The 27964-nt window shown below is 37.1% G+C and overlaps 1 protein-coding gene across 7 annotated transcripts in view; it reads left to right on the forward strand.

Moving 5' to 3' along the window:
* Positions 1–27964, forward strand: part of LOC132124973 (collagen alpha-1(XXV) chain) — a 712477-nt gene that overhangs the window by 376679 nt on the left and 307834 nt on the right. For all 7 annotated transcript variants that reach the window (XR_009426824.1, XR_009426827.1, XM_059536150.1 and 4 more), the window contains one exon: positions 15168–15203. Coding sequence is in view for 5 of the 7 variants with exons in the window: in XM_059536150.1 (XP_059392133.1) it covers positions 15168–15203 (36 nt within the window). In the remaining 2 variants the exon portion in view is untranslated. The remainder of the gene's footprint in view (positions 1–15167; positions 15204–27964) is intronic.

The raw sequence follows: 27964 nt of genomic DNA on the forward strand, positions 1-27964 counted from the left end.
TTTAACAAACTCCTCCTAGAGATTTATTCAGATCAACACCAAACTTGGTCAGTTAAATCTAAATGCCTTTGCGATGTTAAATTTCGAAGATCTTGAGGTTTCGTTAAAGGGCGTGTCCATGGCGGCCTGACAAATTTCGATGTTTCGCCATGAAAAAGGAAGTTGCTGTAACTCAGACATACAATGTCCAATCTGCCCCAAACTTCACATGTTAGATAAGACTTCTGCCCTTAACAGATCTACATGCCCATATTCAGTTATAGTCATAGCGCCACCTGCTGGCAACAGGAAGTGACATGTTTTATGCTGCGACAAACTACTCCTAGAAATCTTTTGACATTAATGTATTTTTTTGTGGTCAGTCTAATCTAAAGGCCTGTGCAATGCTAAATTGTGGAGATCTTCAGTTTTTGTTAAAGGAAGTGTCCATGGCGCCATGACAAAATTTGATGTCTCGCCACAGCAAGAGTAGTTGTTGTAACTCAGGCATAAAATGTTCAATCTTGCCCAGACTGTGCATGTTCGATAAGAGTCCTGGCCTGAACACATCTGAAGGCCTATATTCCATTATAATGATAGCGCCACCTGCTGGCATCAGAAATATAGGCACATATATGGAATAAACTTTGATATATTCCTCTTATATTTATGAGTTTAAATGCATATTTCTCACCGTTCACCTATTTACTAAAGCCACTCGCTGCCGGTGAACCCGGGTGCGAGGGCCCGTTCATCGCTGCTTGCAGCTTTAATTATTATTATTATTATTATTTTTATTTTTTATTTAACCTTCCGGGGGTTTTTGGGGGCCTTAACATGCTCAAAAACTCTTGAAAATTTGCAAACACATTGGAACCTGCGTCCATCAGGACGTCGCAGAGACTGGGACCCGGGCGTGGCACAGAGGCTCTACAGCGCCCCCTGGAACACAGTCAGAAATCTTGAACCATAGCTCACACACACTTGCACATATTTATATGAAACTCAGTACACTTATAGATCTCATTGAGCTGAACAACTTTCACGCTCTATGTCATAGGCTCCGCCCAACAGGAAGTCAGCTATTCAGGGCTGTTTAAAAAAAGCATGCTCTGGAATTTGATATACTTGTCATAGGTTTTTTACTTGATTTCCACCAAACTCGGTAAACATGATCTCAAGACATTGGGGATGAAAAATTGCCAGGGGATTTTAGATATCTCGAACGGTTTGCCCGTGGCGCGGCGTTGAATTTAGGGCAAAAAATTAGAAACAGGAAATGCCTAATAACATCCACATACATTGCCTGAGTTTGATCAAACTTCATCGGTTTGTTCAATGTATGATACCGATCGTATATATGTGACTATTAAAAGTCAAAGTTATAGCGCCACCAACTGGCAGCAGGAAATGGTTCATTTTCAATATGCTTTGAATTGAGTATCTTATTTTTACTCGATTTGCTTCAAACTTCATCAGAATAATGACAAAACATGGCCGATGTAAATCTGTTGTGGGGATATTGATATCTTATATATTGTTGCCATGGCAACGTGTCAAACTTGAAAATTCTGTTATGGTGATTTTGAGCCAGATAACAACCTCAGATTTACATGAAACTCAAAACACATATCAGCATTATTGATAGCTAGACATTGGAAAAAGCTTTTAAAAGGGCGTGAAAAAGGCACTCTATAGCGCCACCTTTTGTCAAAAGTGGGGGGGTTAGTTTTAGCTACAGACACCAAACTCGGTACGTATATTGTTCTTATCAAGACAGACAACTTTCTAATTTACAGTCATCAGCTACAACCAACAGGAAGTTGGCTATTTTGACTTGAATATGGATTTTTGGGAAAATTCAGCTTGTGAATTAATGCATACTGCTCAGAGGAGAAGTACACTTGACACACCAAACTTTGTCTACATGTTGAAAAAACATTGAGGAACTTAAATTGTGAATGGATTTTGGATAGCTTGAATGGTTTTGCCGTGGTGATTTTTTGAAAGGACCGTAAAAAGGGAATCATTAATTGTATTGTATTTTTAACTTGCAGCTTCCAAACACGTCAAAGAATTTTTTCATACAGATAAAAAAGTAATTCTGAGGAAATATGCATAGTTTCACGACTTTACAACACTGTATGGATAACATAAAATTAAAAAACTGTCAGACATCTCATCTCACTCTGTCCCTCTGTTTGACTCTATGTGCTTAGACTTCCATTGACTGAGAGAAATAGCGCCCCTACAGGTGCAATTCCCGGACTTTTAGTTTCAGTTAGTTTAGGTTCGGTTAAAAATACAAATAAATACTTAGATTTAATTCATACTGACAAGCTAAACCAACATATATGATTATTACCGGGTCAGGGCTCATTAATAATTGATGTGTGGTCAGTGATATGTGAGAAATACTAGAGATGAATCACCGCTCTGAGCAAGAGCGTGTGGAATGACGAGCTCAGAAAAAAACTAGTTTATTCTTCTTTTATAGCTTTTAAAAAATAAAATATTAAAGCGATATCACACAGTTCACCAATTAGAACACACCAAGAGCTAAATTCATATGTTTTTGAACTGTTTGTGTGAAAATGAAATATTTGCGGCTGCCTATCTAAATTACCGCTCCGATCAGCGCATACAGTGTCGAGCTCAAAACTAACGAATTTATTCTTGTTTAAGAGCTTTTTAAAATAAAATATTACCACAAATGCACACAATGCACCCATTATAACACAACAAAAGCTAAATGCAGGTGTTTGTGACCCGTTTAAGTGTGAAAGACTATTTGAAAGAGCGACGGGCAGAATAACATCTCTCGAGCTGCAGGATTCTGCCTTTCATCGTACGAACGAACACATCACGGACAAGATTATTTCAAAATACATAATAGCTTGGCGAATATAAACGAAAACAGCCACGTGAACATAAACTGTTGAGAAATAAATCTGAAGTGGATCTACTGGATTTGAATATTAAGTGACCGCATTTACCAGCCGCTTGTGTCTTCAATTTTAATTTATATATAAAAAAAGGAAACTCATTTGTCTTGGCTGCTTTTTTTATGTGTGTACGTATTTATTTATTTACTTTTTTATACATTTTGTATAATTTCATAGTTTATGTATTATAATTATAAAAACAAAAATAAATTTAGCCACTCACATAGAAATATCTTAGGCCTAATCCTTTTCTGACAGTTTTAGGGATTTTTAAAAATCCTAAAAAACCTTATTTGTGCTGCAAATAATAATTTCAAACTCATTTGATACTGACCTATGACATCCTGTGACATGATATTTATTTGAATTTACATAATCTCATGGATGTAACAGTAAATCTGTTCAATCTGTAATGCAAGCAGAACTTTCACAAATGCTTATAGGTCAATAAAATCATTACAAAACACTTATAAATCATTTAAGGATTTGATAACACTGTAAAATAATGTCTAATTTGTTAACATTTGTAAATGCATTGGTAACACTTTATAATAACTGTACTCATTAGTAAATAGTCAGTTTATGCTTTATAAAGCCTTGTCTTAACATTAATAGTCAATACTAAGCAGTTTATAAATACAGCTATAAATAGCTTATTCTTGGTTTATAAGCACATTTATTACAAAGGAAAGTAAAGGGTCAGTTATCTTCCTAAGAAAAATTAAAATAAACAACAACAACACAGATTGATACAGAACTCAGAAATATTTATTTCAATATGCAATAAAAGTACACTGTACACTTGAATTTTACATATATATATATATATATATATATATATATATATATATATATATATATATTTACACGTGATAAAAAAAATGAAATATAAACGTATGCATGACGATTCATATGCATCGATCTTGAAACATGATTTTTGAATCGTGAATCACCGATCTTGGACAGTAATCGATTCAAAATGCTAAGAATCGAATGAATCGCGATTTCTATAGCGATTCAATGCTTTCAAAATGTATACACATTAAATTACTACACGCACGAATTAATGGAGACCTTGAAGAGTGTTCGTGAATCGTGCCTCTTATCTGTCCTTCACGCGCTCCAGTGTTTACCGACTGAGACTGTCACAGGATTGCGCTCGCGCTCCGTTCGTCTCTGACGCAGCTGACGTGTGATCTATAGGACTCGTGGCCAGTAATGCTAACGTGAAGTAGTTTTACTTTTCTGTAGTTTGTCAATGGCTCTCTGCATCTTACCGACGGAGTTACCGGAGCCGTCGACAGCTGTATTTATTGCATGGACGGAGCAGAAATGTAAGTGTCTAAATCATACGCACAGATCCATTGAATGATAAATGTTTTTAAACAATGCGGATGAATATACGAAGGAAACTTTTAAAATTAACCACAGCATTAACAACGACCTTGAAATAAGAGCGCGAGATTTATCTGATAATCAGATGCATGAAAGTAGCGTTTGTTTCATTAGCAAACGTTTTCTCTCAGAATCATTCGCTGATGGAGAGGAAAAGTTAAATAGAGATGAAGACGTTTTCACACTGAAAGAGAAGCGATCTCGCTCTCATAGACGTGCGCGGCTATATCTGCAGCTAAACTGAATAAAAAATGAACTGATGAAACTAAAAAAAAAACACAAACAATTTATGAATGATGCAGTGTTAATTGACATTTATTACAGTACAGAAACTATAAAGTGTATTTTCTACCTTATTCTGTGCAGAAAAATGTAATAATTGCTAATTAAATGTAGCCTAGTATATAAAACAATCATAAAATTGCCATTAGGAAAAAAATATCGATTACAGATGATTGATTATTGCCCAGCAGTGTATTTGATTTATTACAGCTAATTAAAAGTAATTAAAAAAGAAGATAATTCCTTGTAAAATAATAATAATAATAATAATAATTATTATTATTATTATATAAGCTACATACATAAAATGATTGTATTTGACATTTCTGTCACTTCTGAAATGATGGCTATGCCCCTGGTGTGACAAAATGTTAGCTTATACATAATACTATTTAAGCTCTTTTTTAAAAACTTGGCTTACATACATTTTTACGTATGCCATGTCTCATCATTAAACTAGCACAATTTAACAATGGACAAAAGTTTTTTTTTTTTTTTTCTAACCTATGGTTCTCTAACCATAAATGCTACTGTAATTTGCCCCCTGACTAAGCATTTAAAGAATTTAGTAGAAGCATTTAAATAATCCTGTGAATGCACTAAAAGAAATGCAGAATCGAATCGTTATAATCGAATCGAATCAAATTTCATTGTGAATCGAATCGAATTGAATCGTTCTAAATTTGCAAAAATCGTTCTTGAATCGAATCGAAAACCTATGAATCGTAATCTAATCGAATCGCTGCCTACCCAAAGATTCACAGCCCTAATATATATATATATATATATATATATATATATATATATATATATATAGTAGGAGACATTTTGGGGATGGTAAAGGTTTGTCCACTTGGTGGTGCTGTGGTTATGTTTAATTAGAGCACCTAAGCAAGAACTGTGTGTGTTACAGTGTTGGTAACTGGGAAGCACAGTTTTTGAGCGCATGGCAGATTAGCCCGTAAGGTGGATTCTAGTTGTATGCGGTCAATAAGGTATGGCTTTGTGTGTACATGTGAATAAGGAGAGGCCACAAGAAGTTTGAGATCATGTTTAATGCAACTCAAGTAATAAAGAAAGACATTTGTTATGCATCTACATCTGTCTACATGGACTCTGTTTGTGCGTGTTCTACACTTGCTTAATCCTATTATCAACAGCAACGGCATTGGAAAGCTATATATATATATATATATATATATATATATATATATGAAATATAAACATGCGCAATTATACAAAAATCACTTTTTAAAAGCCACAACAAATAAATTGTTTGGACTACAACAAGCATTTTCCGGGATTTGTGATATCACAAATATTGATGAATGGGATGTGAATTGGTTGAGCTGCACTAGAGAAGGCAACGAGTGTGATATATACGTAGTTGACCATGAAGACTGGAAGAGAAAAAAATAACTCCTTATATTCAGGTGTGCTGAATTATTAGGTACTTTTTCCTTTACTGATAAAATGAGCCAAAAAAAGACATTTCACTCAGACTGAAAAAAACAAAATTATTAGATCCTCATGAGAAATATTCAAAATTAGATCACTACAGTAATTGCAAAGTAAAGACATGACCACTGGACAGCAAAATGCTTACTGGGTCAGAAGGGTCAGAAAAAAAACAGGTGGAGAAGAACAGAAACACATAAACTGCAAAAGAATTAAGAATTAAAGTGAAGAATTAGGTGTGACACTATCAGGGAGCATTTAGTCTACAGTTCCACCATTTTCCAGAACTGCAACTTTCCTGGAGTCTCAGAATTACAATGTGTCAGGTTCTGAGAGACGTAAAAGTTCCCAAAAAATGACTTAATTAGAATTGAATGACGTATTGTGGAATATTATTTATTATGACCTTATGTATAGGCTTTATGAACAGATAGGTTTTGAGTGATTCTTGAAGGACTAGCATCACCTCCTCTTGTACGATGGTTTGAGGAATATATCTTCCAGATAGTACCGCCACTCCCTATATGCAGAGTACGCAGTCTTCGTAGGGCACCAACTCCCAGAGGGGGCACCATCCCAGTTGCTCAAAAAAGCAAAAAAAAAAAAAAACATGCTCCATTCTCCCATCCGCGCTCGCACCTCATGTTTGTGGCTCACTGTTCGTAATTGATGGATGGACATCTATGCCCAGGTAAAGAACATCAACAATCAGGCACAGAGAAAAGAAAACTAAAGAAAGTAAAAAAAAAACAGGCATAAAGTTGGCTTGACATTGGACATTCGAGAGTCTCAAATTTAGGGACCGTCTCTAAAGTTACATGTGATATTGTTATACGCTTTTCTAACGTCAGTAGCATTTGAAGAAAATGACTTACAGTCATAAAAACAACTGTAATTGTTCATCTAGGTGACAGCTATAATGCACAATTAAATTGAATGTTTGATGTTTATTAAAACAAACTGTAAGACATATGTAAATTATGCTACTTTTTCACATGGGCTCAAACACAAATTTGAAGCTCAATAGCATTTGAGGAGAAAGACGTGCAGTCATAAAACAATTGTTATGTGTTAATTTAGGTGTCAGCTACAATGCGCACCTTATAAATTTTTTATATATATTAAAATAAAGTGTTACTAAAGTTATATATATTGTTCTGTGTATGTGATTTCAAAGTCTAGATGGGTTGGATTAACCCTTTAACTGCTGTATCCCTTAAAACTTGATTGCCAGAGGGTTACTGTAAATGCTTATGCCCGCTGGGCACAGTTTTCCCGATGCCACCGGGGTGGCGTTTGCACTGATGGCTTGAGCCCGCCATCGCTGCTTGCAGCTATATTTATTATTATTAGGGCCCGAGCACTGCAGTGCGAGGACCCTATTGAAATTGCTCCGTTTATTAGGGCCCGAGCACCGATGGTGTGAGGACCCTCTTGGAATTGCTCAGTTTATTATTATTATTATTATTATTATTATTATTATTATTATCATTATTATTATTCTCCAGGATGAATCGCATATTTGAGAGCCTAAACATGCTCGAAAAGTCATGAAACTTTGCACACACCTCTGAACTGGCGAAAATTTACGTCTGATATGGGTTTCAGAAGTGGGAGTGGCAAAATGGCTCGACAGCGCCACCTATACACGTTCAACGGTGTGCGCCTCGAGCTACGTTTCACGTACATTTATGAAAATCGGTATACACATGTATCTCTCCAATACCTAAAAAAAAGTCTCTTGGAGCAAAATCCGAAACCCAACAGGAAGTCGGTTATTTTTAATTTTATGAGCAAATTTTGTGTCATTTTTGTCATTTCCATGCGTTGTATTTTAACGAACTCCTCCTAGAGATTCATTCAGATCAACACCAAAGTTGGTATGCCTAATCTAAAGGGCTTTGCGATGTTAAATTGCGAAGATTTTGAGTTTTCGTTAAAGGGCGTGTCCGTGGCGGCCTGGCGAATTTCGATGATTCGCCATGAAAAATGAAGTTGCTATAACTCAGACATACAATGTCCAATGTGCCCAAAACTTCACATGTTAGATAAGACTTCTGCCATTAACAGATCTACATGCCCATATTCAGTTATAGTCAAAGTGCCACCTGCTGGCAACAGGAAGTGACATGTTTTACGCTGCGACAAACGACTCCTTGAAATTTTATGACATCAATGTTATTTTTGTGGTCAGTCTAATCTAAAGACCTGTGTGATGTTTAGTTGTGAAGATCTTGAGTTTTCGTTAAAAGGCGTGTCCATGGCGCCGTGACGAAGTTCGATGTGTCGCAATGGGAATAAAAGATGTTGTAACTCAGGCATAAAATGTTCGATCTTCCCCAGACTCCGCATGTTCGATAAGAGTCCTGGCCTGAACACATCTGAAGGCCAATTTTCCACTATAATGATAGCGCCACCTGCTGGCAACAGAAAGATTGGCACATATATGGAATAAACATTGATATATTCCACTTATATTTATGAGTTTAAATGCATATTTCTCACCGTTCACCTATTTACTAAAGCCACTCGCTGCCGGTGAGCCCGGGTGCGAGGGCCCGTTCATCGCTGCTTGCAGCTTTAATTCTTCTTCTCCTTCTTCTTCTCCGTAATGAAGTGCATTTTTGAGGGCCTAAACATGCTTCAAAACTCACGAAACTTTGCACACGCATCAGGACCGGCGAAAATTTACATCTGATATAGGTTTCAGAAGTGGGTGTGGCAAAATGGTTTGATAGCGCCACCTGGTAAATTTCAACGGAGTGTCCCTTGAGCTACGTTTCACGTACATGCATGAAAATCAGTACGCACGTGTAACACACCAATACCTACAAAAAAGTCTCTTGGTACAAAATCCAAAACCCAACAGGAAGTAAGTTATTTTTAATTTCCTGTACGATTTTTGTGCAGTTTTGCCGTTTCCTTGCCTCGTACTTTGACGAACTCCTCCTACAGTTTTAATCGGATTATCTTCAAATTTGGTGAGGGTCATCATAAGACCTTTGTGACGTTAAATTGCGAAGCTTTTGAGTTTTCGTCAAGGGATGTGTCCCTGGCGGCCTGACAAAGTTTGATGTTTCGCAGTGAAACAGGAAGTTGCTGTAACTCAGGCAAGCAATGTCCGATCTGCCCCAAACTTAACACGTGTGATGGGTGTTCTGTCCTGAACAAACACCCATGACCAAATTCAGTAATAGTCATAGCGCCACTTGCTGGTAACAGGAAGTTACATGTTATGGACTCCTAGGAACATATTAAAAAGTGTCAACAAGTGTTAAAAAGGCTGGCAACAAGCTAGAAACATACCAATACATGCTAGCAACACTTAGCTAAATGCTAAAGCATGCTAGTGATGCAGTGAAAAAGGAATTTGCTGTAACTAATGCAAGCAATGTCCGATCTGCCTCGAACTTCAAACGTTTGACAAGAGTCCTGTCCTGAAAACATCAACATGCCCATATTTGATTATATTCATAGTGCCACCTGCTGGCAACAGGAAGTGGCATGTTTAACACTGTTATGGACTCCTTGAAAAATAATAAAAGGCATCAACAAGGGTTAAATAGGCTGGCAAAATTTTATAAGCATGCTAATACATGCCAGCAACATTTAGCTAAGTGTTAAAGCATTCTACTAAGGCAGTGAAAAAGGAAGTTGCTGTAACTAAGGCAAGCAATGTCCGAGCTTCCCCAAACTTCACACGAGTGATAGGTTTTCTGTCCTGAACAAACACCCATGGCCAAATTCAGTTATAGTCATAGCGCCACCTGCTGGTAACAGGAAGTGACAAGGTTAACACTGTTATGGACTCCTAGGAACATATTAAAAAGCATCAACAAGTGTTAAATAGGCTGGCAACATGCTAGATACATACTAATACATCCTAGCACCACTTAGCTAATGGCTAAAGCATACTAATAATGTAGTGAAAAGGAAGTTGCTGTAACTCAGGCAAGCAATGTCCGATCTTCCCCAAACTTCACACGTGTGATAGGTGTTTTGTTCTGAACAAACACCCATGACCAAATTCAGTTATAGTCATAGCGCCACCTGCTGGTAACAGGAAGTGACAAGGTTAACGCTGTTATGGACTCCTAGGAACAAATTAAAATGTGTCAAAAAGGGTTAAATATGCTGGCAACCTTCTAGAAGCATACTAAAACATGCTAGCAACACTTAGCTAAGTGCTAAAGCATGCTACTAATGCAGTGAAAAAGGAAGATGCTGTAACTCAGGCAAGCAATGTCCGATCTGCCCCAAACTTCACACGTTTGACAAGGGTCCTGTCATAAATAAATCAACATGCCCATATTCGGTTATAGTCATAGCGCCACCTGCTGGCAACAGGAAGTGTAATTTTTAACACTTTTATGCACTATTTGCAACACAGTAAAATATGCCATTGTGTGCTAATCATGCTAGAAATATTTTCAAACATTCTAGCAACACTTAGTATGTGCAAAACGATGCTATTAATACTATAAAACAGGAAGTTGTTGTAACTCATGCATACAATTCCCCATCTTACCCAAACATCACATGTTTTATAAGAGTACTGGCCTGAACACAACTAAAGGCCAATATTCAATTCTAAGTATAGCGCCGCCTGCTGGCAACAGGAAATGAATTATTTTATACTAACTTAAACATGACTTGTCTGATCTGCCCGAAACTTTGCATGTTTGGTAAGAGTCCTGGCCTGAAGAAATTTACATGTCAATATTCTGGTATAATCATAGCGCCACCTGTCGGCAGCAGGAAATGTGGCACAAATATTTACTATTTTATAAGCATATGGCCCAACGTTCACTGTTCCTCCTATGGGCACCGGGTGGTGGTGAGCCCGAGTGCGAGGGCCCTTTCATCGCTGCTTGCAGCTTTAATTCTTCTTCTTCTTCTTCTCCCGAATGAATCGCATTTTTGAGGGCTTAAACATGCTCAAAAAGTCATGAAACTTTGCATACGCGTCAAACCTGGTGAAACTTTTCGTCTGATATAGGATTCAGAAGAGGGTGTGGCAAAATGGCTCGACAGCGACACCTACACTAAGAAAATCAACAGCCTTCCAGCTATGTTTCACGTACATGCACGAAAATTGGCACACATATGTAACACACCAATACCTACAAAAAAGACTCTTGGAGGAAAATTCTAAACCCAACAGGAAGTCGGTTATTTTTAATATTATGAGCAAATTTTGTGTAATTTTGGTCATTTCCATGAGTTGTATTTTAACGAACTCCTCCTGGAGATTTCTTCAATTCCACACCAAATTTGGTATGCCTAATCTAAAGGCCTTTGCGATGTTAAATTGCGAAGATCTTGAGTTTTCGTTGAAGGGCGTGTCCGTGGCGGCCTGGCGAATTTCGATGATTCGCCATGAAAAATGAAGTTGCTATAACTCAGACATACAATGTCCAATCTGCCCCAAACTTCACATGTTTGATGAGATTCCGAACCTGAACAGATTGACATGCCCATATTCAGTTATAGTCATAGCGCCACCTATTGGCAACAGGAAGTGACATATTTTACACTGCCACGAACTACTCCTAGAAATTTTATGACATCAATGTCTTTTTTTGTGGTCAGTCTAATCTAAACGCCTGTGCAATGTTAAGTTGTGAAGATCTTGAGTTTTCGTTAAAAGGCGTGTCCATGGCGCCGTGACGAAGTTCGATGTCTCGCCACGGGAATAAAAGATGTTATAACTCAGGCATAAAATGTCCGATCTTCCCCAAACTTCACATGTGTGATAAAAGTCCTGGCCTGAACACATCTTTAGGCCAATATTCAATCGGGTGTGTCAAAATGACTCGATAGCGCCACCTCTACACTTTCAACGGAGTGCACCTCGAGCTATGTTTCATGTACATGTACAAAAATCAGTACACACATGTAACACACCAATACCTACAAAAAAGTCTCTTGGTACGAAATCCGAATCCCAACAGGAAGTCGGTTATTTAGAATTTTCTCTTCAAAATTGGTGTTGTTTTTGCCATTTTCAGGGGTTGTACTTTAACCAACTCCTCTTAGAGATTTATTCAGATCAACACCAAACTTGGTCAGTGTAATCTAAAGCCCTTTGCGATGTTAAATCTTGAGGTTTCGTTAAAGGGCGTGTCCATGGCGGCCTAGCAAATTTCGATGTTTTGCCATGAAAAAGGAAGCTGCTGTAACTTAGACATACAATGTCCAATCAGCCCCAAACTTCACATGTTAGATAAGACTTCTGCCCTTAACAGATCTACATGCCCATATTCCATTATAGTCATAGCGCCACCTGCTGGCAACAGGAAGTGGCATATTTTACGCTCCGACAAACTACTCCTTGAAATTTTTTGACATTAATGTATTTTTTTGTGGTCAGTCTAATCTAAGGTCTGTGCATTGTTAAATTGTGGAGATCTTGAGTTTTTGTTAAAGGGCTTGTCCATGGCGCCATGACAAAATTTGATGTCTCGCCACAGCAAGAGAAGTTGTTGTAACTCAAGCATAAAATGTTCGATCTTCCCCAAACTTCACATGTTTGATAAGAGTCCTGACCTGAACACATCTGAAGGCCAATATTCCATTATAATGATAGCGCCACCTACTGGCAACAGGAAGATTGGCACATATATGGAATATACTTTGATATATTCCACTTATATTTATGACATTAAATGCATATTTCTCACCGTTCACCTTTTTACTAAAGCAACTCGCTGGTGGTGAGCCCGGGTGCGAGAGCCCGTTCATCGCTGCTTAAAGCTTTATTTTAATTGTTAAACAAACTATAATTACTTTTTTACAATTTTTCTAACAATTCTGAAATGCATACCTTGACCCGTTTTTAATCTTTTCCGGGGTCAAAAAAAAAAAAGGTCATTACAGTGTCTCCATTTCTTGTATGTTTTAACCTTTTTTCTTGAAATGCATTGTGTACTATGTACAAACCTTTATAAAAAAAACTCCCTTATACCATTTAATAACCATACCAACATTTTAAAGTTTAAAGCACATCGTTTTGAACAGTTTTCAACAGCCCCCCACAGACAAAAAACACTTTTCCCTCCGATTATAAATTCCTTTATATAGGGCTCCAAACAGGTGCCTTTTTATGACCCTCATCAATCAAACTTTTTGAGAAACTGTGCACCGTACTCTCTCTTACATTGGTTACTGATGTAGCCAGTCGTTTCCAAACTGTTGATTTTTCCATGCACTTTGTTTATCCTATAGTTTTAATTGACTTCCTCTTTTCTTTTAGCATCCAAACTGCTTGCTTTTCTTTCAAAGTCGGCTTCCAATGGATATAACTAATAAGACATATTCGCTGCTTTTAATATCTGAAGAATTAATGCAACTGGATGCAGCTGAACACTCGGAAAGCCCTGTGAGGCAACTGTTCCAATACTTATGATCACATCATATAGGGAGATGAAACTTTGTCTTTACTGTTCCAATACTTATGGAGGGCACTATATACAGTATATATATATATTAGGGGTGTAACGGTACGCAAAAATCACGGTTCGGTACGTACCTCGGTTTTAAAGTCACGGTTCGGTTCATTTTCGGTACAGTAAGGGAAAGAAATGCAAACATTAAACTGCAGGTTGTTTATTACTATACACTTTTTTTTAAATACTTTTTAATAAAATATATATAAAAAAATAGAATAAAAAAAAAAATACTGCTGCAAAATTCTCCACTAGCCTAAATAAAATACTCTCAGTCTCAAACCAATTTCATATAATAAAATATAATGAAAGATATAAAAAAATAACTATGATTACAGGGCAGCATTACCAATCCCAGCATGCTGCTGCTGTAGGTGACATAGAGGGAGACCACCGACAGACCAGGCTCTTGTCTTCACGACAACAATATCTATACTTCATGTTGAGCATAAATATAAAGCCTACTGATAAAGGACACCGTCAACAGTATTGACGGCAAAATAGACTATGTTTGACAGGTGCAATATTTGAAAATCGATAATTATTAATATATTTTTTAAATTACATTTATATCTGAATTTATGTCAACCTATAGACTTTCAAACATCAAAGTGTCATGAATTAATATGTATTTGTGTACAAAATGACAAACATATTTTCCTATTCTATTTTTTCCGGAAACGCTTCCAACACGCTTGCGTGTCGCGTGAAAAATAGGCGTCGGTTCTATTTCTAGCATGCACGAGTTTTCCGCGAGGCTCGAGCCGCGCCTGAGATGCACGTCTCACGCAGGCAGTCTGCAAGCTCTAACCTGTTAACATGGGAGCCGAATTAAAAACGGACACGCCACGCAGCTGAGACGCTTGCGCCACGCTTCCAGTGTGTAGCCGGCCTTAGGAATCAGCTGCAGGGTGGGATTTGCGCTGAACGCGGAGACTTCCGCCACTTAATATGCTCGTTTGGAAACACGAAAATGTAAATGTTCCGCGCACAAAATATTGCATTCCGTCATTCGGTACACACGTGCACCGTACCGAAAGCCCTGTACCGACACGGTCCGGTTCGAATACACGTACCGTTACACCCCTAATATATATATTAATTACTTTGTGATTTAATAATTCATGCATCAGTGGGTTAAGGGCTCTTTATCGTATTCACTCCAGGCAAGATCGATGTATCTTTTTCTCAACCCTGTCACTCATTTATTTGAAAGTTATGTATTTTAATGTTTCACGTGTCTATGTGAAAATGTGGGAAAATGCTGTTTTCTTCTCTTTAGCTAAAAAAAGCATCTACCAAGACTATAAAGTGTGACACCTCAGACACATAATGACACAGTGGGCTGTGTTTTGGTGTTTGTCACAGACAAAAAAGTTTTTTTTTTTTTTTACATCAACCCAATATTATATGAAATATATAAAATAACCTTTCAAAAAATTAGGACTATGGATGAGATGTTAATAGTTTTATTGTTTTCATATCATTTCCCATATAACGGTTAAATGTAGTTAACATTTGAAGTTGATCAAAAAAAAAAATATATATATATATCAACGTTGTTCTAAGACAAGAATTAATTTTGGTTTTAGGACAACTTTGATGAAAGGTTTTGATCCACTTCAAATGTTGACTACTGTATATATTTTGTCTCTCACAGGGAGACCCTGGAATGCCAGGAGATATTGGTCAAAGGGTAAGTGTCTTTTTGTATTTACAGCCACTAACTTACAGTAGCTTCACCTATACAGTTATACACAATTCTTAATTTAGCTAGATGCTATAACATCATATGTATAAAGTCACTGGCTTAGCTGCAGTAAGTTATCTGTTTCATTAAGTACCAGAAATGGCCCATATGACAATGAGTATTATTGAGATGTTTTGATAATTTTAATGAATGCAGTGTCACTGGATCAAGGGCTAGTTTATGTTGCTTTGTATTGCTTTAGATTACAACCCGCAACATACTGCATAAGTAAAGAGAATTCGCATTTACATTTAGTCATTTAGCAGATGCTTTTATCCAAAGCTACTTACAAATGAGGACAATGAAAGCACTCAAAATCAACAAAAGAGCAATGATATGCAAGTGCTATAACAAGTCTCAGTTAGCTTCATGCAGTACATGTACCGAGGTTTTTTAAATCATGTAATAAACAAAAAGAAAACGAAAAAATAAATAAATAAGGTAAAAATATAGAGTAAGAAAAGAATAGAGCAAGCTAATGTTAAAGGCTTTTTTTTTGCTTTTGTTAATTGTATAATAAAAAAATAGAAATAGACAGAATACAAAAAGATTAGATAAGCTTAGTTTCTATTTTTAATATATATAAGAATAGAAGTGGAGTAGAGAGTGTTAGAGGGCCAAATAAAAGTGGAAGAAATGTGTTTTTAGCTTGTCTCGAAGATGGCTAAGGACTCAGTGGCTGGGATTGAGTTGGGCACGTCATTCCACCAGAAGGGAACATTTAATTTAAAATTCAGTGAAAGTGATTTTGTGCTTCTTAGGGATGGCACAATAAAGTGATGTTCACTTACAGAACACAAGCTTCTAAAGGGCACATAAGTCTGGAATAAGGAATTAAGGTAAAGGGGTGCAGAGCCAGTGGTAGTTTTGTAGCAAACATTAATGTCTTGAATTTTATGCAAGCAGCTAATGGTAGCCAGTGCAAGGTGTGAAAGACTCGTTTGGTGAGAACAATAGAATAATGAATGGGGGAGTTGTCACAGAAAAAAACACTCAGATCACATATGAGTGTTTACATGTGAGATCTTACAGAGATGACAAGTGCCATAAATCAATCTGATTAGCCTTCTCTAAAAACACACATGACATGGCCTTAGAAAATATTTCATAAAATTCACAGTTTTACAGATTCGATAATTAATTTTTTTATGAAGTTTTGGAAGACTTGTGGCTTTAGCTACACTGTGTTTTCAAACTCATATCCTACATCAACAATTTTTAAAATACATTTAAAAAATATGTTTTTAATATTTTTATTTTTGTTTATATATCTCTATTATCGTAACAGTATTCTGATTACTGAACAGTAAACTTTGAAGTGTCAGCTTTGTGAACAAAGGTTGATTATGTATCTAGTCAGAAAGAATCATGAGCAGAAACCTTTTTATTTTGGGTATGTCATTTATGTCTCCATGCCAAAAAAGGGGGGTGACTAGTAAGGGGTTAATAAACAGAGCTGTGACATGTAGAGCCCGACCGATATATCGGCCAGCCGATATTATCGGCCGATATAAGCTAATTGCATTTAAATCGGCATCGGCATTTATAACGGCCGATGAAACATGAGAAACAGAGTCTCATGCTTCACTCATGTTATGAGTGTTGCATAGTGTGCCCACCAGAGGGAGCTCTGCAGCTCCAGAGTTAACAACAGCGCCAGAAGTCCACTACAGAAGAAAGCGATCAACTGTTTTGACGGTGAGTCTGTCGTTCGTCATGTGAAATGATTGTAGATTTAGTTCATACCCTGTATATAAAAACTGTGTGGTAGTTCTAGCTAACGGTCCTATCATTATTACTTCTAAATATTCTGTAACATCACTTACAGCCGCTAATGCATTGCTATATTAGATTAGCCACAAAGCTAATACCATGTTTATCAGTGGAAGAGCGCGAACGTTAATAGGAGGTCAAACTATAACGTTAGCGTTTAACTTATTCTTATTCTATTGCGGTGTGTTTTCCACATAATGACCGCGTAATTGGGCATTTCACACAGTACGCGGTATGCACGGCGCTTGCCGCTGGGCTCAGCGTTGCCCTTCAGATACAACGCGATTTGCGCTGCACTGCGCTATGGCGGAGTTTTAAAAACGTTTAGCGGGAGCTCTTTCATAGTCTGTTCCTCCTCCTTTCGGTCAGCAGCAAACATGTATCTGTCCCGTTGTAAGAAGCGAGCGATAGCGCTAGTCCTGCTGATGAGAATTAAGAGAGAAGCAAGGAAGAAGAGGCTACCCTCAGGTCCAGAGAACAATTTGGTGAATTCAGGCTGGTTACGTTACTCTAACGCTAATAGCTTCCTTTTTAGCAGGCCCCTTAAATGCTTGCTATTAACTTGTTTGAAGGTGGTTCTTCTTAAAATTGACAGCGGTGTGTTCATGACACTAACTTTAACCATTCAACTTCGAATTGATTCCGTAATCTTCCGGTAATAGTAGGCAAGACGATGTTTTGATTCAGACTGCACAAAGAGAAGAGGAGAAGATATACGGGTCTGTTGTGAATGTGTCTGTGAGAGCAAATATAGTGTAGTTACAGTAACTACAGTAGGTGCGTCAGAAATGATTAAACCAGAGGGGACATGTAAATAAATGTGAGCTGAACAAGCGCTTTTTTTTTTACATATTGTTTCAAAGTAGCTTTACAGACATAACAGGAAAATGTTGAAATAATATTGTTAAATATAAGTAGGTAATACCTATTGCTTGACAAATAAAAAAATATATATATATTTCTCATTTTTGCCTATGTAGGAGATCCCAGTTTATTATTAATATAATTCTAATGATGACATGAGTAATGATACATGGTGATATTATTAATACACATGCTTATTCTTTCTCCGTCTCTCTTTCTGCCTACAGATGGCTGAAAAAGGTGAATGCTGTAGCAGCAAAGTGTGGGACTACATCTGCAAATACTTTAACTTTAGTATTATAACTTATTTACAGTAAACACACAGACTGTTAAAACCAGCTTCAACTGGAAGAAAGTAAAAGTGTTAAATGTTTAAAACCAGACTGTTTTTTGATCATTAAAAAATATATACTTTTGATGTGCAATTGTTTAGTCATTGAGACTGTAATCTAAGGCTTTTTTTTTAACACAATCCCTTCTGGAAAATGGTTTATATAGCCTACATACATAGAACAGGCAGATATTTTGCTATTGAATGTTGTGTAAATGCAGTTTATAGGAAATGGGTCTAATATCCAGATTATTTTTAAAATCAAAATATCGGCTTATAAATCGGCTCTTTTCGAGTTAATATCGGCATCGGCCCCCAAAAATCCATATCGGTCGGGCTCTAGTGACATGCATTATTTTCGGCTCATTAAAACTTAACCTTGCTGTCGCATTCTGGATTAATGGTAAATATTTGATAGAACTGGCTGGAAGACCTCTCAAGAGAGCATTGAAATAGTCCAGCCTGGACAGAACAAGAGCTTGAACAAGGAATTGTGAAGCATGTTCTGAAAGAAGGGGCCTGATCTTCTTGATGTTGAATAAAGCAAATCTGCAGGACTGGGCAGTTTTAGCAATGTGGTCTGAAAAAGTCATCTGCTCATCAATCATAACTCCAAGGCTTCTGGCTGTTTTTGAAGGATTTATGGTTGATGTGCCTAAATGGATGGTAAAACATGACGAAACAATGGGTTTGATGGAATCACAAGCAGTTCTGTCTTGTCAAGGTTGAGTTGACAGTGATGGTCCTTCATCCAGCAAGAAATGTCTGTAAGACAAGCTGAGATGTGAGCAGCTATCATCAGATCATCAGGATGGAATGAGTGGTAGAGTTAAGTATCATCAGCATAGCAGTGATATAAAAAGTGATGTTTCTGAATGAAAGAACCCAGATATCATGTAGACAGAGAAGAGAAGTGGTCCAAGAACAGAGCTCTGAGGCTCCCCAGTAGTTAGATGTTGCTACTTGGACACTTCACTTCTCCAAGATACCTTGAAGGACCTATCTGAGAGATAAGACTAAAACGATTAGAGTGCGGTTCTTGAGATGCCCTTTACCAATAGGGTTGATATGAAGATCTGGTGGTAACCATGTCAAAAGAAGCAGAGAGATCCAGCAAGATATTGAATATTTGGAATCTGCTATTGCCAGTTATAGGGCTTCAACAACTAAGAGGAAGGCAGCCTTGGTTGAATTTCCACTTCTGAAACCAGACTGGTTGCTGTTGAGGTGGTTGTTCTGTCTGAGAAAGGCAAAGACTTGGATGAACACAGCTCGTTCAAGTGTTTTTTTCAACTAAAGGAAGAAAGGAAACTGGTCTGTAGTTCTTTAAAAGCGATGGGTTAAGGATTTGTTTCTAGTTGGACTTTGTGAGCCTGTCTAAATGCTGAAGGAAAAACATCAGTGTGAAGGGATGCGTTAATGATGTGAGTGCAGGTATGACTGCAGGAGAAATGGCTTGAAGGAGATGAGATGGAACAGGATCAAGCGTACAAGTTGCAGAATGTGGCAAAGTCATCAGATGCTAGAGTTGATGAAGAAGGGAAGGTGGAGGACAAAGGAGGAAGATTTTTTTTAAAGCATGCAAGAGTTAGACAAATTGTTCATTTTTTATGATAATATGTCCTTTTAACATTGGAGACATTAGCAGAGTAGGAGGAGAACAGTGACTGATACACATTAAGGTCAGTAGTATTTTTTTATTTTATTTGCACCACACCCTTTCAGCAGCCCTGAGCTTAGAACGGCATAAGACAGCGAAGGGGCAGAAGGGGGTGATATGGCCTGGCCTGGAAAACAAGGGGCAGACAGGGTCTAAACAAGATCAGTAGCACTGTTAGCATCAAGAGATGATAAATGTTTAGGGGGAGGAAGCCAAGATGTAACCATAGCAGATAGCTGGAAGGGTGAGAGTGAGCGGAGGTTATGTCGAAAGATGACATGTGGAGGGGTATGTATTGTATCAGGGATCATGTTGAGGTTGAGATTGAGGAGGAAGTGATCCGAGGTGTGCAGTGGAGTAACCAGTACATGATCAGTGGAGCAGTTTTGTGTGTAAATAAGGTCCAGTTGGTTGGCTGATTTGTGAGTAGCCGTAGTTAACACTCTCTTAAGATCAAATGAGGCAAGCAGAGTGTGGAAGTCTGCAGCCTAAGGTTTATCTAGGTGGATGTTGAAGTCTCCAAGCATAACTAGGGGAGTACCATCCTCAGGAAAGGTTGATCTAATTCATTCAAGAAGTTACCTTGAGGTCCTGGGGGTTGATAAACAACTACAAAACAAGCATTTACCAGCAACGAAAACTACGCTAAACACTAATGAGACAAGAAATAAATAATCTTATGGTCTGCTTTTAACTTCTGATGATTGATTGTTTCCCTCAAAAAGAGTATTTCTTTACACTGTCTTTTGCTAGCACTTGAAAACACTTTACTGTTTATCACAACAAAGGGCTAAACAAGCGCACAACTCTGAGAAGGTATGCAATACAGTACGAGACCAAACGCAACCTATTCTAATATTACATAGTATGTATGACAATCTTATATTTGCAAGCAATTTAGCTAAAACATACACTGTGTACTTTTTTATAGCCTACACATTTGTTTCAGTCTAAATGCTTGGTTGAGACTGTTTGGTTAGGAAGCTGACTGGATTTGAACCAATTTGGATGGATATCAGTAATAAGTAACCCAATGGTGCTGGGTTAGGAATGTGGAGGATGTGAAAGAGAGCATGCAGCAAGTCACACGAGTTCAAATGTGAGCAGTTCTGTATAGTAGTAGTAGTAGTGAAAGTGACATACAGACAAGTAGGGTGACCCATGCTCGGTGCTTAAGATTGGAACGTGTGAAAAAAAGGAGAAAACTAATCGAAGCACAGACAAGAGACAACTTTGCAACTGTCAGGAATGTGTTCCTTTAAAATTGGACCAGTGAATGTGGTGAGCGCAAACTGGAAACAGCTGGAATGGCGATTGAGATGATCGAGTCAGTGTTTTTTTGCGGCACTCATGACAGGAATATGTGTCGAAAATACAAGAAAACTAATCTAAGCGAAGAGGAGAGAGATTTTTATGATTATTGTGTTCTTTTCAAACTTGAGTTTTGTCAAAATATGTTCTCACAACATTGAGCGTTGACTGATGAGTGGTAAAACCAGGAACTGAACTAATAAAAATGGTGCTTGAGGACATGGATCAAAATAGTAAAATCAAAGACGGTAAAATCCTTTCAGTCCACCATAATATACAGTTTAATCTTGACTTTTATTGTCGTGAAGGTTTGGCCTTAATAGTTTAACTTCATCAGTGGGTGAAATACATGAACAAATTGAACAAAATCTTAAATTTGTTCTTAAACACGTTTTTCAAAAGAATTTGGTTTAACCAGTGCTTAATTTGTAAATTGCGAGGTCCCAGAACAAAGCGGGGTAACGGATCCGGCATGTGATTACATGAGGGAGAGGTAATGGAACATTCACGCAATCACATTCACATCCCTTCTATTCAAGAACTGTACTTATCCAGAGTGAGCAAAAGGGCTGTTAAAATCACTCTGGACCCCTCACATCCAGCACACTCCCTCTTTGAACTGTTGCCATCTGGTCGACGCTACAGAGCACTGAGCACCAGAACGACCAGACACAGGAATAGTTTCTTCCCTCAGGCAATCCATCTTATGAACAGCTGATACACACTGAACATGAACACACTACACTTTATATTTATATACACATACACTTAATTTATCTAACACACATACTTAGTATACACTTAAATTTTGCACATAATATACATGTACATACACAACTGCATTTTTGTAATATACCTGCCTACAATTGTCAATTTGTATATTGTCATTCCTTATCTACTTTTTTGTATTTTTATATTCTTTTATTATGTGTTTTATGTTCTGTCGCTGTCATTCTGTTGTACTGCGGAGCTTCTGTCACGAAAACAAATTCCTCGTATGTGTAAAAATAACCTGGCAATAAAGCTCATTCTGATTCTGATTCTGATTCTGACATTGCTGGACCAGTTTAAGTGATTTTAAGAGCGTGCACCAGTTGCATTTAGTCTGTAAGGTCATGAATAACATGGAAATGCCATGCGATTTTAAAACAACAATTTCCAGGACTAAAAACTTTTAGAAAAATTTGTGGAATTTTATTTTTCAAATCTCTGTGTAATGGAGTTATATTTAATCAAGTCCTAAATTTCTGGGTGTAGCTATGGTTTTAATAATTCTCGCAGCTTTCAAGTTTATAATGAGGGGAATTCCTGCATTTATTTAACATAGATTTGAATAATAAAATAAATCAACACAAACTATTAGATTAAATCAGTCATTCGAACCCAGTCTTCGAATCCACGAACTCTCTCGGAGCGCGCTTCTCATCAGCGCATCTTGTCTGTACTAAAGTGAGCTGCGCACGCTGCGATACAAGCCTCACATTTCGATCGGGACAGCTGACAGAACTGTCACTTGACTAATCAGGTAATTGTTGCATTGTCAAAAAAATTTATAATTTGAACACCTTTTAAGTATTTTAAGTCATTTGGTACGATACGAGTTATTTTTCATAGTTTTTTTTAATCATCCAAATACAAACAATATGATGTTTGATGGGTTTTGACAAATAATACAGTTTCATGGCACACTCTACTAAAATACAGGGGGAAAAGAAAGAAAAGGCAGAAAAGTCAATAATTAAACAACACTGCTTGTATTGTATCAGACACGTGCAATTAACATTAGGCTAGATAAAAACAAGCTCAAATGGAGTTAACAAGGTCTTTGGCCGGCGAATGAGGAGATCTGTGTTTTGTCTGCATCTGAGGCAAGTGCAGCGCATTAAATGGCAATTATGCCATCATCGCATTTTACAGGTTAGGGTATAACGTTTATTGTTGCTATGGGAGCTTCGTTTTTTCTTGTTGTTTACACTTAGCTAAAATCTCATGATATAAACGATTAAGCACTTATGCACAGCAGGATATTTAAAACGTACAAAAGTATTTTGGCTAGATGACAAAAATCCTACTTCTCCAGTCTTCAAGCACACACAAAACAACAGACATTAGTTTGACTTAACAGACATAGTGTTTGAGTAAAGAAAATGCTGTACTATTCAAACAGTTATGTGTTTACCCTTGCTTTGTGGATAAGCGGAGATCTGTCTCCTCCAGCTGTGCGCGCGCGCGTCAATCTGAGTGAAGGCGTGTGAGAGCTTGAGGATCCAATGGCATTACGAAGTTTTACAAGCTCCTTTTAAATACTTACCATTGGTTAAATATTTCTAAAACCCTATGATTTAAAATAATAATAACGAATTATAATAAAGATATTAATTTTGGATCATTTTCACGGCACATATCTGGCTATTCTCTGTCTGCCATATGGAAACGCCGCCCCTGGAGGAGGGGGATCCACCAAAATGAGGTGCCGGATCGGATTTCGGAGGTGCCGGATCCAAATTAAATTACACAATTTACAAGCACAAATTAAGCCCTGGGTTTAACTCTATACGTATGTAGTTGCTTTGCATTTACCCGAACTGGTGTAATATATATTAATCTTTTATATGCAGCCTGTGTTGTTACGATTGTCATATTGTGTGTGATTTTTAATTTAAAAACCCATTTTGGGTTAATTTTACCCAGCAGTAGGCCTATACTAATTTTAAACAATATTTTAATTAAATAGAATATTCCACAATGTTTATTGATATTGTTGGGGCTAAATTAAATCAACTCTCATCAGCATAAGAGACAGACTCACTCTCAGTTATAATTAAAAAGAAAGCTTTTATTCTTTGCAAAGAAGGTCAGACAGGCATACAGTAACACAAGTTCCACCTTATATCCCCTTGCTGCGTCAATGTTACAAAGTCTTTAACAGCCGTACTATTACATAGATAACATAAAACTAGGACTGAAACGATTCCTCGAGTAACTCGATTACAAAAAATGATCGAGGCAAATTCCTCTGCCTCGAAGCCTCTTTTAATTTATTTTAAATCTCACGTCAGCTTCTTTCGCAATGATTTTTTTAATGTGACAACGCGTTTACGTCACCCACAAAGCGGAAGGAGACACAAGCGCTGAGTCTGAAATTGCATACTACAAGGGCTGCATCCGAAAACTTAGGCAGGTGACTTGCTGCCTTGCTGTCTAATCAGGCAATGACTTTGCATGCAGCATTTTTGCCTGAAGGCACCTCACGAAACTGATTTCAGACAGGCTTCTGAGGCGGAGTAATGGTTTAATGATCTACAGCAAAATATAGAGAGCTTTGGTAATAACTAAGTGGATATTTCATTACTGCAATATTAATTTCCCGAAAGAAATTACATAAAAAGTGGAAAACGTTGTTCAGAAACATACATTTACACACAAACTGACCACCGACCGCAACTTTCAGACGCCATCTTTATTTTTTGGCTTAACTCTCACAGAATGGAACGCACAGGATTGTGGGATATAAAAGGCAGCGAAGGATACATCTATGCTCCCTTCAAAAACCGGCCAGAGGAAGGCATCTCAGGAGACAGGAAATGAAGCTGACATTGATTTTGGACGTGCCTTGATGCCTTCCTACCTTGGAATGCGACCTTCAGAAGGCAGCATTTTTCAGTTTTGAGATGCACCCAAGGAGTCAGCAGTGTTTTGAGGGAAAACGTAAAGAGAACGTCGTGGCGTGTGTCCATTGCAAGATAGAGCTGGCGTACCACAACTAGGGCCCTATGATTTCCGCGATGCAGAAAACGCGGAGGGAATCGCGGAATCACGGATTTTACAGTTTAACACGGAATGGCACGGAATTTGCTAAATTTTGAATGAATTAATCAAAAATAGGTCATTGCACTTACATCAAATCACGATATGGACTAATATCTGTAAATATTAAGCCAGAACAGTCTATTTAAATATGAATCCTGCATGTTCTGCGTGTCTCTTTTAATGAATGGAGCAGAAGCGCGTCTTCCTTTATCACACACACTGAAGCGCGTGTGACGCTCGCAGTGATTTCAGCATCTGTTGTCTCACTAAATAAGACGTGAACACATGAACAGCATCTCCAGAACTGCACAGAGAGAGCTTTCATGAGCATTTGACCGTTTGATTTGAGTAAAACTAGCATCACATCACATACACAGAACTGTAAAGGTACGTCAACCCGTCAAAATAAAAGTCCGGTTAAAGACTATTGTTCAGCAGAATGTACATAGCCTACTACTAAAAAAAAAAAAATCAAACATATATATATTGTTTTTAAGGTTTAATCACACAACATTTCTTCCATGTTTTATTTTTAATAGTAAATCCCCTTTGTTTACCAAAAAGTTAATTTTCAGTATTTAAAAATTTTCATATATTTAAAAGATAATTAAATTAATGTTTTATGTGTTTAATGTTTAATGTGCATCTCAGAAAATGCTTTATTTAAAACCCCAAGTGAATGGCACTTAAATGCAATTAATTCATCTGTCAACTTTATTGTCATCGTTCACAGTACAAGTACAGACAGAGAAACAATGGGTAATAATTAAATGATTATTTTTGATGTATGCATTGCATTCTATGCATTTAAAAAATAAAAATATTTTTTTTTCTAAAAAAGGAAACTTAACTTGTTCAATTTAAGAGACCCAGGAGTCTTATTTTCTCGTGCATAATTAATATTGCACTTTAATTAAGCAAAAACACATTTTATCCGATTACTCGATTAATTGATGGAATTTTTGGTAGAATACTCGATTACTGAAATATTTGATAGCTGCAGCCCTAAAACACACTCATCTGTAGGCTGTTTCTCACACATTTAGGACTTAGGTAAAGCAAACTTAAGGCATATCATCACATTTATACTCTTCATCTCTGATTTTCGCATAAATGATCACTCTCTTAAGTTTGTGAAGGAGCTGTTAACCTGCACCAGAACGCCCTCATCGTCAAAGCCTCTCCACTCACACGTGTCAGTGATTATGAATAGATTAAATGAAACAGGAAAAATTTAATCTTGACAAACTATGTATCATTATAAAGATCTAAGCCTCAAGCTTCAACGACAGATCGCTGTTTTTCAATGGAAAGCTTATAAAGACTGTATTTGCTACATTTGTGTAAGCAGTACACATAAAAAAAATAAGCAATGAAAAAGCTGTACATACCAGATCCGTCGTAATAACGAGTCATAAACACATCCACAGCTGTAAATCCCGGTTTAGTTAGGAAGGTAAGGGTCCACTGAACGACATCTTATGAAGCACGTTTAGACCAATGAAGCAATAACGTTGTAATATGGATCATAATTCCTTTGTTTACATTTCATCTCTTCAGCGACAGAATTGTTTGCGTCCGTTATGGAATAACTCACGGTCGGAAACTGCGTCTTGGTAGTAAAAACACGGCATGGTTTTGCAGCGTACAGTGTCACTAACAGAATAAGGCGATCCCCTGGAAAAAAGAATGAATGAAAAATAGGCGGAAGATAGTTTATTTGAATTTTTTTTTTTTATTATTACAAGAAAAAACTTGTACAAACATACAAAAAACAGGGAAGCGAGATATAAATACACTCCAATAAGATGCAAACATAAAATAAAAATAAAAAGACATTCTGGATTTGCATATAAAATTATAGTACTATTGATACGTAAAAGTGCAAAAATAAACTTACATTCTTTTGGAAAAGTTGTCATAATGCCTCAAAATCTTGCTACTCTTTTTGTTCTTTGTAAGTCTAAGAGATGAAACAAAAGAGTCCAAATCCACAAGAAAATGGGGGAAAGACAAAGGAGACTTAAGCCATTTCTGTTTATGAATGAAGAATTTTGCATTCAATATAAGAAAATCAACAACATATTCAACAGATAATAGCTTTGGATTTTCATAATAAAAGATAACATCTTTGAGGATAAAAGTGTGGGACACATTTGTAAGGTTAGAAATGTAGGTGCTTATGTCAACCCATAATTTGTTGGTAACACCGCAATCAAAAAACAAATGGGCAGCTATTTCCTCCACAAAACCACAAAACGAGCATGATTCATCGACATTAGAATATTTTGAAATAGACAGATTAACGGGGGAAATTTTATGAAGGATTTTATAATGGATCTCCTTACTAGAAATGCAAAATTTACTTGGCAGGAGCCAGGCCTTTCTCCAATTTATATTTGTTATAAAGGAACCCCAAAAGAATTTCCTTCTTGGAACAATCTTTCTCTTTGTCTGAAATATTTTGCGGATATGTCTGTTATTGCATTTCCGATCTAAAATACCAATACCCCCCAAACATAAAGCCGGATAAACGCTGTTGCCTTTACTGAATTTAAGGTGACTTGAAATTAACTGAGTTAAACCTACTGGGATGGCTCTCATCAAATTATTATATTCCTTTGGTGGGACTGGAAAATTATGAAGATTCATAAATTGTTCGTAAGTTAAAATATTACCAAACTTGTCAAACACAGATAGATTAGAGTTCAAGTTATTATTAAACCATCTAGGGAAAAAAAGTGATTCATTTCTAACCGTTATATCAGCATTATTCCAAAGGAGAACTTTATGGGGGGAGAAACCATGGACAAAACATAATTTCCAGGAAAGAAGACATTGATGATGAAAGTTAGATAAGGAAATAGGTAACTTGCCAGGCAGAAAATTACATTTCAGTAAGAAACATAGGCCACCAAGTTGGTCAAATATCTTATTTGGGATAAAAAACCACAGTGA

This window comes from Carassius carassius, chromosome 3, assembly GCF_963082965.1.
Source record: "Carassius carassius chromosome 3, fCarCar2.1, whole genome shotgun sequence".
Taxonomy (NCBI): domain Eukaryota; kingdom Metazoa; phylum Chordata; class Actinopteri; order Cypriniformes; family Cyprinidae; genus Carassius; species Carassius carassius.